The 14,923-nt window shown below is 41.5% G+C and overlaps 1 protein-coding gene across 1 annotated transcript in view; it reads left to right on the forward strand.

Annotated features, from left to right (window-relative positions):
- TCF25 (transcription factor 25) overlaps positions 1-14,923 on the forward strand; it is a 444,525-nt gene that overhangs the window by 70,399 nt on the left and 359,203 nt on the right. Inside the window, exon 4 of the mRNA XM_069216958.1 lies at positions 2,332-2,462. Within this exon, the coding sequence (XP_069073059.1) occupies positions 2,332-2,462 (131 nt within the window). The remainder of the gene's footprint in view (positions 1-2,331; positions 2,463-14,923) is intronic.

Here is a 14,923-nt window from a genome sequence, read left to right on the forward strand (position 1 = left end):
TCATCGAAAGTAATTTTAAATAATCACATTCACCCAAGTGTCAAATTTGGCAATGCTTTTTCACGTTTGAGTTAACAATCTTGATTTATTGTTTCTTTAAAAATCTATATCTCCGGACCCATCTGGTGGATCTTTTTCATTTTGGTGTCCATAAAATCATAAAAATACAGTTTGTTTATAAATTGGTGTCAGATTCATGAGTCATGTTTCTTTCTTCTTCAGTTGTTTTGGTGCTGTTTAAATGTTTTACCCATATTTAAAGCCTGACTGCTCAAAGCCCCAGATCCCGAGTATTGAGCTAAAGTTTGACAAACAAAGCCTGACTGGCCCTAGGAAGGGTTGGACGTCCATTACATGTCTCACAACCACACCAAATAAAACACTATTTTTGGGCCCTTTCCCACACGTCTGCCTCACCACCCTTAAAGTGGGAGCCTGTAGCACTCGGAACACCCACTGACTCCCCTCGAGGAGCGGGGATATTCGACATGTTCTCATATATAATACATCTTGAGGGCGTGAAGGATCCAGGAGTTGGTGTTGCATTTCCTCTTTTATTCTCCTTTTCCAACCATTTTAGAAGTAGTATTACAGTGTTTTAATGAAATGTAACATTTGAAAGTTTGGTATAGTATGACCTTTCAGCTAGATTATATTTTTACAGGCTTTGTTCTTTATTTCTGCACCAGTGCACTCTGGAAGGTAACTGGGCACCTTAGACCCATCACAGTTGTATACAATTTGCATATAGGGCTACAGATGATGCATTGTATGTCCTAAATGGTGGTGTAGTTCATTTATCTCCGCCACAAATGAACAGCGCCTTTCAATCTGAATGTAAGAAGCACTGATCACGGAGAATGTGTGGGATAAGATCCTGTGGAATAGAGAGCCCCCATCCAGAAGTTTCAGAGGCACACTTTTGCTTGGCAGTACATGCACAGGAAGCACATGAACAAAGAGACCTTTTCAGAATCTGGGATTAAGGTACTATATATAATTTTTCAATACAATTCACTGTTTTGTGTACTAGACAACTGTCAGCCCTACATTTTCTTACAAACTCCAGCAGTATATGTACAATCAAGATAGAGATCCTCTCCCAGGTTACTGCACTGCTCCTGAACTAACACATTTCTCACTTCTAGTTAAGTTCTCCCAAGTCATGCCAAACAACCCACTGCACTGAGTTTCTGCTCCAACAAAATCTCTCAATGTCTGCACAGTTCTGCTAGTAAATCTTAAGGTATGGCTCTGTTGCAGTTCCACACCACTTGGCAAAGACAATACGTTGAACAAGAATGGAAGGTGTTTATAAAGTAAATATGCAGGACCCCCCCCATATCCCAACTTTGGAAGTGGGCAACTGATACCAAAGGATACCCTTAATGCAGTTAACTATCCCTTGTGAGTAGTTCTACACTCCATACACAAACTACTATTTCAAAGCTAACTACATCATATACTAGCTTTCATGGAAAGAAATAGAAATCCAGGGCAACCCAATACATTGTACCTTGCACCGACTACGCAATATTTAATATCAGTTATGCACCACAAATAACGCCAAAATAAAGCTTATAAACATATTTCATCATCACACATATTTAAAAATGCATCCATCATCAACAGCAAATGCTAAGCCATTGCCAGCAAACAGAAAATCACATTCATCCTTTAAAAAAAGTGAGTTCACAACAACACAACCAGGTCTCAAAGTGAGGAAACCACAGTCAGTTTAAACACAGCTGCCACACTTTTTTTCATCCAAATATTTAAATGGCTTGTTTGTAGCTCCTAGGAATCCAGCTCTTGGGGAAAATAACCAACAAAATATTTTCTGGAAGCAAACATCCTAGGAAATTCAGTAGGGGTTGATTGCCCAATGGGGTTCTATCAATAATGTCCTAGAAGCCTGAATTAAATATTTAAGAAAAAGGAACATTTCTTATTTTGACAGTAAAATAATGCCTTGACTCTGTTGTCCCTGATAGCAGGCATGCATGGATCCCCTTTCTGGTTTGATGAAAGTATAAAGTTATCAACCAACTTTCTTAAAAGAAAATTCTACCTTGCAAATTGTAGGAGAACGTTTGTAAATCAGGAGAACTGTTTATTTCAGAACATAGACACTTAGAGGACTTCAGCGTGGCTCTGCTTCTTTCGTACCTGTAGCCTAAGTGTATTTTTCCAAGTTCTTCATGAATTAAGCCCTTGGTACTGTCAAATATAGACGTCATTGAATTGTGTAGTCGCAACATCTGTTGCTTGCTGGACTTTGAAATGGAATATAGTGTGCTGTGTGAAAACAAATGTTGTTATACATTTTAGGAACCTGGGTGCCTGGATCTGGAAAACATAGACAACATCATAGAGGAGATTGAAAATGGACACGGGCTGTCACGCCACAGCCAGGGTGGTGCCTGCACAGACAGTCGCCCTCTACTTTATGTTGAGCACAGGTAAGCCAGATTTACGGGCAATCTTCTTTGCATAGCTGTGATCCAGACGTCCTGGTCGTTTACTATAATCCTACTAACTGCAGACTGAATCTTTTAAGCTTGAAAAGACATAGTTAAACTGTCTTTGATGACAGCAGACAGCCTTATTCTGTATCTTTTCTCTTAATATTAGAAACATATTCCACTGAAACCAGAACGTCAGTGAGATGCAGTCTCTTTGATCACTCTATTCTTTTGGAATCTTTAGTGTTCACGACGTTCCACAGAGGTACTTTGGGATGGGAACAGTTGCAGTACCAGGGTCTTATTTTCTCCAAAATTAAGATCTGCTGCTCTTCAGAATACAAAGCTTCTCAACTGTTTGATTGCAGTAAACCTCCCAGGACCCAAAGACATAATTGCTTACGCTGTCACTATGAAAGCGTGGGTACCAAGAATAGTCCACTTCCCAAAAGTAGTATGAGAAGTTAGACATATACTCTGTGCTGTTCATGAAACATAACCTACTCATTGTCATTTATTTTTTGTGTCAGTATTTTAAATGAAAAAAACTGAAGCTGTTGTCGATAAAATTGACTGCCAGTCATGAATTATTTGTCTGACCATCTTTAATACATATTAATTGGAAATTTGATATCGGTACTCACTAGATACCTTTTTAAACGAGTTACAAGTATAGATGTTTATATTTTAAAATCAAAATTTAAAGGTGTTATTGGTCGGTCTGAAGCCAGCTCTATTGTGTCTGTAGAGCATTGACTTTGTAACTGTGTGTGAAGTTAAGAATGAATTGAAACCTTTGAATATTGGTTTGGTCAGTAATTCAGTGTATGCCTGTAAAAGGACACAGAGAAGGCCATCTGGTCCTGGGGTCTTCTTATTATCAAGACTGTTAATAGCATTACCCACTGCGTGGTGATGGATTATCTAAATGTAATATTATTTGGGGATCTACATACAGAAATGTTGATATCGTTCAGACACCAGTCTTGTAATACAGTATTGTGATCTTGGGCTCAGTAAATACCATGAAATAATAGGCATAAAATGTCTGCAGTATATCTGACATTTCTGTTCAATAGATGACTTCTTCATCTTAAATGTAACTTATATGATTTCTAGTTTGCTTTTGTCTAAGTTTGTGTGCTATGATTCTATCAGCTATATTTCCCGTTTCATATAGTTCCTAATTAATATTTATCATCGTTTTTTGTTATCTTTAATTAGTAGTTGCTCCATTTCTCACCAAACATTTTTTAGCTGTCTGTAGATTCTTTGCAAGCATGTTGTTTTATGTTGGGATTCTAATTGTTTCAGCTAGACCTCCAGGTCTTATTAATTATGGTTATATAGCGTGACAAAAGTAGCCGCCCTCCTGATTATGGTTTTTTCCTCATCCCAGACTATGCCCAAGTGACTTCTCCATTGTAATTCTCCTTGAAGTAGTGTTCTAGAGATGAATCTTATAGATGATCGTTCAGAATCTTGCAGTGCAAAATCTTGAAAGCTTGTTTTATTAATATGCCATTGGGAATTCTGGGACCTTTGAATTCAGTTGAATTCTAAAGAGAGTTGGACAAATGCATGGTCTCATACCGAGGTACCTAGTATTTGGGACATTAATGATCTCAAGGGGATGAGTTTAGTGCACCTTTGAAAAAACATGTAATCTCTTCTGTCCTAGTGTTTCTCCATCCAAACATATGTTACATTTTGGATCAATGATTCCTTATGCGAATAAAAGTGGAGCTTCCTGAGTGTTATCACTTGCTATGGACCTGTCTATATCTGCAGTATTGTGTTTAAGTCGCCTCTTAAGCTTAGTTCTCCCTCTCTAAAATTTGCTGTGCTGTGTAATAGGTGAAAAACTTGTTTTTTGTCATTGTTTGGGCTCTGTAAATAGAGAATTAAGTGATTAGAAGTATACCCGATCTACCGTCTTTATCTTGATGTTTGCTGTCTACAGTAGAGGCAAATTCTCACCTAATCAAAATTGTTTTTATTAAGTTAATTAATGAAGCCATTTTAGTAGAGGGTTCCCTTTTAAAAGGGAATTAAGACTGTGCACATTTAGAGAGAGTATGATCATAATTGGTCAATAGGTATAGATTGTGTTATAAGCAAGCTGCTGGAGAGGCCTCTTAGTCTTGATACTCAATGCAGTTTAATGGCAGCAGTCTTTGAATCACCCTCTGTAGAGTTAGAACTTTACACATTATTGTGTTTTGGATTTCCCTTAATTCTTGCTTGCTTAATTTTGCCATTGGGGCACTTGTCTTATAGAGGGAAGATTGTGCTGTAGTTTAGATTCTAGTCTAGATTCTAGTCACTAAAGCTATTTAAAGGTTTTTTAGGAGCCTAGATCTCAACAAAGATGCACCATGGTAGAGTCCCCTGTCTGAGTCCAGTTGAAGGCAAAATCGTGAAAAAACGTCTGCCAATATTCGTGCACACAACTCTTTCTCATGGTTGAAAACAAATTGTTGCTTTGTGACTCAGTTCGGACTACCTTCTGTCTTGAAACAGAGATTTAATTCAGGGAGATGAAAAAAAAAAAATATATATATATATATATATATATATATATATATATATATATATATATATATATATATATATATATATATATATATATATATATATATATATATATATGTTCGATGGCATGTGTAGCTGCAGATACACATGCTGTGCACAGTCCGCCATCTGGTGTTGGGCTCGGAGTGTTACAAGTTGTTTTTCTTCGAAGAAGTCTTTTCGAGTCACGAGACCGAGGGACTCCTCCCATTTTGACTCCATTGCGCATGGGTGTCGACTCCATCTTAGATTGTTTTTTTTCCGTCATCGGGTTCGGACGTGTTCCTTTTCGCTCCGTGTTTCGGGTCGGAAAGTTAGTTAGAATCTCGGAAAAAATCGCCGGTATTGTTTGCGTTCGGTATCGGGTTAGTTAGAACAAATCGACACCGAATTTTGAAGAGCTCCGGTGGCCCTTCGGGGTTTTTTCGATCCCCCGTCGGGGCCTGGTCGGCCCGGCCACGTGCGACTTCAAGGCTGATAGAACGGACCCCATTCCGCTTCTGCCCAAAATGCCATAACAAGTATCCATATACGGATCAGCATCTGGTCTGTAACTTGTGCTTGTCCCCTGAGCACAAGGAGGATACTTGTGAAGCCTGTTGAGCGTTTCGGTCGAGGAAGACGCTGAGAGACCGAAGAGCCAGGAGACTACAAATGGCGTCCACGCCGACAGGTCAAGAACGTTTCGAGGAGGAAGAAGAAGCTTTCTCCATCCGCGAGTCGGATTCTGAAGAACTCGACGCCGAAGAAACACACCAAACCGTGAGTAAGACGTCGAAAATCAAGACTCACGAGAAGTCCACAAAAGCCCAGGGGACGCCACCGCCAACAGGCCATGGCTTAACCCGAAAACTAGGTGACCGATCCAAGGCACCGAAAAAGGGCATGCTGGTGTCGAAGTCATCCGACTCCGGTCGAGATACCGCCACACAGCAAACTCGGAGCCGAGACAGCGGCTCCGAGAAACTTCGGCACAGAGACAGCGGCACCGAAGAATTTCGGCACCGAGACACCTCGCCGAAAACAAAGAAGGTTTCTTCGAAGCCTAAAAAGACTTCCGAAAAGGTTTCGGTTCCGAAACATCCAGCCTCGGAGCCGAAAACTAGTTCCTATACAGAGGAACAAGGATTAACCTCCCAATTACATAAATTTGGAGAGGAGCTTCAAGCGGTAGAGCCTGACTACACGCAAAGAAGGCTTCATATTCATGAGGACACAGGGAAGATAACCACTCTTCCCCCAATCAAAATAAAAAGGAAACTTGCCTTTCAACAAAGGGACAAGCAACCACAGGCAAAAGTGGCAAGGAAAACAACCCCGCCACCGTCTCCACCACCATCAACACATGCATCACCAGCAACAACTCCACCACTGATGCACTCACCAGCTCATACTACAATGAGTCAGGACGATCCCGATGCATGGGACCTTTATGATGCTCCAGTGTCTGACAACAGCCCAGACTCCTATCCCACAAAACCGTCACCACCTTAGGACAGTACATCCTACACACAGGTGGTCGCAAGGGCAGCCGAATTTCACAACGTCACCTTACATTCTGAACCAATTGAGGATGACTTTCTGTTTAACACCCTATCCTCCACCCATAGCCAGTACCAAAGCCTTCCCATGCTCCCAGGAATGCTAAAACATTCAAAGCAAATATTTCAGGATCCAGTTAAAGGCAGAGCCATAACTCCAAGGGTGGAGAAAAAGTACAAGCCACCGCCAACAGATCCAATCTATATTACAACACAACTAACACCAGACTCAGTAGTTGTCGGGGCAGCTCGTAAGAGAGCCAACTCTCATACCTCAGGAGACGCACCACCTCCAGACAAAGAGAGCCGCGAATTTGATGCTGCGGGAAAAAGGGTTGCAGCACAAGCAGCCAATCAATGGCGTATTGCCAATTCACAACCACTTTTGGCAAGATACGACAGAGCTCATTGGGATGAAATGCAACATTTCATCGAACACTTACCCAAGGAGTTCCAAAAAAGAGCGCAACAGGTGGTAGAAGAGGGACAAAGTATCTCAAATAATTAAGATACGGTCTTCCATGGATGCAGCAGATACAGCTGCCACTCCAAGTCCACAAAGGGTTCAAACATTTCACAAGGTAATACAGGCCATGTATCCAACACAAAAGATACAAGTCAAAATGGTAATGAAACTCCTAGGCATGATGTCTTCATGCATAGCCATTGTCCCAAACGCAAGATTGCACATGCGGCCCTTACAACAGTGCCTAGCATCACAATGGTCACAAGCACAGGGTCAACTTCTAGATCTGGTGTTGATAGACCGCCAAACATACATCTCGCTTCTATGGTGGAACAGTACAAATTTAAACCGAGGGCGGCCTTTCCAAGACCCAGTGCCACAATACGTCATAACGACGGATGCTTCCATGACAGGGTGGGGAGCACACCTCAATCAACACAGCATCCAAGGACAATGGGACATACATCAGAGGCAGTTTCACATAAATCACTTAGAACTGTTAGCAGTATTTCTAGCGCTGAAAGCATTCCAACCCATAATAACCCAAAAATACATTCTTGTCAAAACAGACAACATGACAACAATGTATTATCTAAACAAACAAGGAGGGACACACTCGACACAGTTGTGCCTCCTAACACAAAAAATATGGCATTGGGCGATTCACAACCACATTCGCCCAAAAGCACAATTTATTCCAGGGATTCAGAACCAGTTGGCAGACAATCTCTCTCGAGATCACCAACAAACCCACGAATGGGAAATTCACCCCCAAATACTAAACAATTACTTTCAAATTTGGGGAACACCTCAAATAGATCTATTTGCAACAAAAGAAAACTCAAAATGCCAAAACTTCGCATCCAGGTACCCACAAGATCAATCCCAAGGCAATGCTCTATGGATGAACTGGTCAGGGATATTTGCGTACGCTTTTCCCCCTCTCCCTCTCCTTCCATATCTAGTAAACAGGTTGAGTCAAAACAAACTCAAACTCGTACTAATAGCACCAACATGGGCGAGGCAACCTTGGTACACAACACTACTAGACCTTTCAGTAGTACCTCATGTCAAACTACCCAACAGACCAGATCTGTTAACACAACACAAACAACAGATCCGACATCCAAATCCAGCATCGTTGAATCTAGCAATTTGGCTCCTGAAATCCTAGAATTCGGGCACTTAGACCTCACACAGGAATGTATGGAGGTCATAAAACAAGCTAGAAAACCTACCACTAGACACTGCTATGCAAATAAGTGGAAAAGATTTGTTTATTACTGCCATAATAATCAAATTCAACCTTTACACGCATCTGCAAAAGAAATAGTAGGATACTTACTACATTTGCAAAAATCTAACCTAGCTTTCTCTTCCATTAAAATACATCTTTCGGCAATTTCTGCTTACCTACAAATTACGCACTCAATTTCATTGTTTAGGATACCAGTCATAAAGGCGTTTATGGAAGGCCTAAAGAGAATTATACCACCAAGAACACCACCAGTTCCTTCATGGAACCTCAACATTGTCTCATGGGTCCACCTTTTGAGCCCATGCACTCTTGTGAAATGCAATACTTAACGTGGAAAGTTGCATTTTTAATTGCCATCACATCTCTAAGAAGAGTGGGTGAGATTCAAGCATTTACCATTCAAGAACCATTTATTCAAATTCTCAAAAATAGAGTTGTTCTACGGACCAATCCTAAATTTTTACCAAAAGTAATCTCACCGTTCCACCTAAATCAAACGGTAGAATTACCAGTGTTCTTCCCACAACCAGATTCGGTAGCCGAAAGAGCACTACATACATTAGACATCAAAAGAGCACTAATGTACTACATTGACAGAACAAAACTAATTCGAAAGACAAAACAATTATTTATCGCCTTTCAAAAACCTCATACAGGAAATCCAATTTCAAAACAAGGCATTGCTAGATGGATAGTTAAGTGCATTCAAACCTGCTATCTTAAAGCTAAAAGAGAACTGCCTATTACACCAAAGGCACACTCAACCAGAAAGAAAGGTGCTACCATGGCCTTTCTAGGAAATATTCCAATGAACGAAATATGTAAGGCAGCAACATGGTCTACGCCTCATACATTTACCAAGCACTACTGTGTAAATGTGCTAACTGCACAACAAGCAACAGTAGGTCAAGCTGTATTAAGAACATTATTTCAAACTACTTCAACTCCTACAGGCTGAACCACCGCTTTTGGGGAGATAACTGCTTACTAGTCTATGCACAGCATGTGTATCTGCAGCTACACATGCCATCGAACGGAAAATGTCACTTACCCAGTGTACATCTGTTCGTGGCATTAGTCGCTGCAGATTCACATGCGCCCACCCGCCTCCCCGGGAGCCTGTAGCCGTTTAGAAGTAGATCTTAAACATTTGTACATTTGTAAACATATTACTTAAAACTTTATTATGTACATACGCATTCACTCCATTGCATGGGCACTATTACTAGCATACACAACTCCTACCTCACCCTCTGCGGGGAAAAACAATCTAAGATGGAGTCGACGCCCATGCGCAATGGAGTCGAAATGGGAGGAGTCCCTCGGTCTCGTGACTCGAAAAGACTTCTTCGAAGAAAAACAACTTGTAACACTCCGAGCCCAACACCAGATGGTGGACTGTGCACAGCATGTGAATCTGCAGCGACTAATGCCACGAACAGATGTACACTGGGTAAGTGACATTTTCCATATATCTTTGTTCTCAGCCACTGGCTCCACGGTGCCCCAGACCAAGGGGGCTTGCCTGATTTACGGCACCAGTACTTCCGTTAAAATATCAAACAATCGCCTCTGAGTTTAAAAAAATAAAATCAAATCCAACTCTGCTTTGGCTGTGTGCAAATTTATTTATTGCAACCATAACATGTTTCGGCCAATGCAACAGTCCTAATTACATAGTGAGCACCATCTTTGGCAGCCTTTTTAACCCATCACATGTTTCTCACACTTGACAGCGAAAAAATACTTAACATGAACATTGAAATCTGCATTGTAAATATGTTGATATGAACACAATTTCGAACCAAGTGTCCTACCCAAGATTTGATCATTTATGAACATTATTTCATACTCAACATAAAAAGAACAACTTCAATTAACATAATCAACGTCCTTAACAAAAATCACAGAAATGAAATTAGAAAATGCTGCTATATTAACAATATTACGTGTATTGTTGACAATATTTCATTTAGACTTCTTGCTTCATTCCAGTAATCTGTCACAAATCAGTATTTCATTAGCGATTGCGCAATAATCTTCATGTACACCCAAGTGGGTATTCCTTCCCAACTCACCATTTCTTAACTAATTAGCAAAACTCAACATGTACCACCAAGTGGGTGTAAAGTGCTCGTTTAATATACAGAATATGACAGAATTTATTGTAAACTGATAATCCCTCAAACCTGCGAAATTGTCAAGAAAACTTATTAAAAGCAAACTCATACTATAATCATGTTGCCAGTAAACATGTGAAATAATTGCCACACATCTTTTGGCTCAATTGACTCAAAAAAAGGAGAAGGACTAGAGGTGCACATACAGTTTCTCTTAAATATTCAGGCTTTCTGGTGTTTTGATATTTAAATCCAATATGTAGCAGGATTCTAATCTCCCAATTTATTTTTCCCTGTTTCAACCTCTTATTCTAGGGGATATTTAATCTATCACAGAATACTTCAATTGTTGCTCATTACTTTTTTGTTGTTCATGAAAATGTCTGGCAACAGGGTAACCCTGGTCATTGTTTGTGATTGCCAGTACATGTTGTAATATCCTCTTATGTAACGGGAGGATCGTACTACCCACATACATTTTAGGACCTGGGCTTTCCAACGTATATGCTGCATATTCACTTTTACAATGGAATGCCCCTTTTATTTTGTGTGGAATTTTGATTAAGGGTGACATTACCTCAAATTTGTTAATGCCATATTTGCAAGCTGTACATTTGTGACATTTACGGAAACCCTTGTTATCTATTAACCAATTTTTAGAAGTCCGCATCTCAGGACTGCTGCTCACTAGTTTCTGCTGCTGGGCCTTTGCTCTTCTTTCTTTTTTGTTGTTGTTGTTTTCACTAGATATCTTTTTATTGGTATATTTTCCACAATGAGGATAACATGAAATACAGCTTGCAACAACATAATGAAATATCCAACACAGGTGATCAACTGTGACATCAACATTGGTTAGTCAAACATATGTTATAAGCACATAGTAAACAGGGCAGAATAAAGACTCGAACCTGCGAAGGTGTCAAATAAGTGTTGGATTGGCATACCATCAAGTGAATAACATTTAGCAAAACATAAACAGAATGGGAAATAAAGAAGCAAGTAAAGTGTTAAAGGTCAAGAAGAAGCACGTAAGTGACAATACTGCTCTGGGGTTGAATAGGGCCATACAGAGACCAAGAGGGGGAAACACAGGAGGTCTGGCTGTGGAGGCAAAAAGGAGGGAAGTAGCAGAATCATCAGGTGGCATCCCCTAAAGGTGTAGGCTCTATAGTGAGGGGTTAAATTAGCCTAACACTTGAAGAGCCATGAGTCTTGGTGGGATGAAACTGGGGTGTTCCAGTCGTGTAAAGTAGTTTATCAGAGGTTGCCAAATGTGGGTGAATTAGGCTTCTGTGTGCACTATCTTTTGTGAAAGTAGCTCCACAGCCAGAGGCGTGTAAACAGTTAGGCAATCAGTGGGGCGGTGTTTTTTTCCAGTGCAGGGCAGTAAGTTGTTTGGTAGCGCCTAGCATATGGCTTATGCCGAGGATCACTGTGGCCTAAGAATTCTGAAGAAGAAAGCCTTTGACCCCTTTAATGCGACTAAGATCTTCCTTCCAGAATGTCACAATAAGTGAACATGAGCACCATATATGTAGAAAATCCTCAGGTATTGCAGTGCAACGACAGAACAGAGGCGAGATGGTGCAGTTTATAGTGCGACGAGGCATCGGCATAAAGTACCATCTTGTCATCACCTTGTATGCTGTTGTTCCTTTGCTCTTCTAAAGATCATTTGCGGCCAGTTGTGCATTGTTTGGCCAATTTCTGGGTCACTTCTAATCAAATGCCAATGTTTGGTCAATATTTTTTTTATCGCTCAATGTTCTACGCAATATCCTGTGATCAGTCTGATCTCAATTCCTAGATCTTTACAGCTGGTTCCTTTTGAAAACAGTCCTCCATTGTTCTAAGATTAGCTCTTTCATGGGACGATTGGATAATCTCTGGCCTGTAGCCTCTCAAGATAAATCTGGTAGTCAATTCTTCCTGTGCATGAGAGAGTTCCTCCTCATCACTACAATTATGCCTTATGCAAATGTTTTCAGCATAAAGAATGCTGTTTATAAGCTTAGGTGGATGGAAACCCTAAGCATGTAATATTGTGTTACCAGCTATTGGTTTTCTACAAATCTCAGTGTTCAGCATACCATATTTTAGATAAACAGTTAGATCTAAAAAGCTGTCAGGACTACCGATCCGGACAGTGTCACTGAGAGGCCCACCTTCTAGCAGCGCCACATCTGTGTAGAAGCATCCAGAGGAGCAGAGTGGTTAATTATAACTCAACTAATAACTGGGTAGCACTCATTTTATATTATTGACAATGGATGTAACATCACTGCACACTAGTGTTGCACTCATGGATGGACTCGAGGTGGTAGAACGTTTTATGGGTGCTGGACCTTTGACACTTAATTTTGTTAATATTGCAGTATTTTGGCATTTAATTTCTGTGACTTTTTAAGGATCTTTATCATTGTAACTGAAGTATTTATTTTTATGTTGAGTATGCAATAATGTACATAAATGGTTGTTAGAAATTGGGTCTATGTTTGGCAAAGGTATGCACCTTGTCCAAGTAGGGACCACAATCCTACTCAGGGAAGGTCAATTACACACTATAAATTAACCTATGCGTACCCTCTGGTAGCCTTGGCACAGAGCAGGCAGGCTTCACTTAGGAGGCAATGTGTAAAGTATTTGTCCAAATGCAATACCTCAATGAAAACGGCACAAAAAGACTCCACACCAAGTTAGAACAAGCATTTACAATGCAACGGGTCTCGCATTTGCTCATGTTAGAGCTGATCGCGTTGTAAACTCCTACCCCGACTTTTCACTTATCAGGCAAAAGTGCATTTGTGTACACAACCCGAAAAAGTGAAATTAACCATGTAAGCGCTCGACTTCTGCCAAGCGAGATCGCTCTCGTAAATTAGAGAAAAAGAAGTCCACAAGCCAGATGGAAGACAGCGAGCCTCGCATGTTTTCTGTACTTGGTCGCTGCGCTCAAGGAGGGCTAGCCACCGGAAAATGCATGACGTATGCTTGCCTTTGACTAATGAAAGCAAGCAGATTTTATTAGGCAAGCCCACGAACCAATAAAAAACACTGACGTGAAGTTGACAGGGCTCCGAGCCCTTTTCTAAATACAAAAGCGTCTCGCTGCGATACCCATGCGCGAGCGCATGCAACACAGGCTCGACCCTAAAAACAGACTATGGGGGTTATTACAACTTTGGAGGAGGTGTTAATCCGTCCCAAATGTGACGGATATACCACCAGCCGTATTACGAGTTCCAGAGGATATAATGGACTCGTAATACGGCTGGTGGTATATCCGTCACTTTACAGTCACTTTTGGGACGGATTAACACCTCCTCCAAAGTTGTAATAACCCCCTATATTTTCAATAATTTAACAAGACCGTAACAACAAAAATCCAATAAATAGAAGTTGAGATATGCATTATCAAAGAATAAGTGTATTGCTTAGAGCGCCAACCAGGGCTATCTGGTCATGCTAGACTGGGGTAAATCAAAAGGTTCATGCTGACTGCGATGGAGCGCAGGACGGCTATAGGGACCAACTTCGTCCCGCTAAAAGAGTACCTCATATGGAGAGTTGTCGACAATGTGGATCTAACGCGAGGAGTGGGGGTGGAGGGCAAATGCATAGCCAATGTGTTGGTTCCGATCGGCGCTGTCTGGGATGTGCCGTATTTGAGCTGCGCAGTCATTGATATGGTGCGGCGTCGAACCCCTTGTGATGAGGTGATACGTCATTGTCGAGCCACGCATCCGGCGATGCAAGGGTATGCGTTGATCACGGGCGCTCAGTCGGTGCTGCGATGTCCTCAGCGGCGATGCATTGAGGAGAGATGTGGCAGTTCTGCTCGGTGCATTGACGCTGATGCATGGGATTTTGTAGGAACAGCCGCACTTCCTAGGGCCCAGGACTGTATTTGCACCACTTGGCTGGGCAGGACTCACAGTTGGCAGAGTCCAGAGGCTGCTGCAGCAAGAGGGAGTGAAGTCTTTGATGTCCCTGAGACTTCAAAATAGGGAGCAAGCTATGGAAGACACTCTAGGTTCCAGTGAGATGGGTCCAGTCCTTCCTTAGCAAGGCAGAAGGGCAGCACAGCAGAAAAGCAGTTTTTCTAGGGCATCAATCCAGAGTGGCAGTCCTTCTAGCAGCACATCAGTCCTTCTTCCTGGCAGAGTTCTTCACAGATTCAGAAGTGTGGTGATTTGGTAGAGCCATAGGTCCAGTACTTATACCCAGTTGTGCCTTTGAAGTGTGTGTGACTTCAAAGAAGGGTCTTTGAAGTACACAAAGGTCCTTTCTTCCTGCCCTGTCTCCAGACTCACTACAGGGGGTTAAGCATTCCTTTGTGTGGGAGCAGGACACTGCCTCTTCAGGTGTAACTGTCAGCTCCTCTTTCCCATCCTGCCCAGGATGACCCATCAACATGCAGATGGCCACTCAGTCACACCTACCCTTTCTTTGTGTGGGGCTGTCCAGAGGGAATGCAGGAAACCAGCTGTCACCCC

Source organism: Pleurodeles waltl, chromosome 12 (assembly GCF_031143425.1).
Source record: "Pleurodeles waltl isolate 20211129_DDA chromosome 12, aPleWal1.hap1.20221129, whole genome shotgun sequence".
Taxonomy (NCBI): Eukaryota; Metazoa; Chordata; class Amphibia; order Caudata; family Salamandridae; genus Pleurodeles; species Pleurodeles waltl.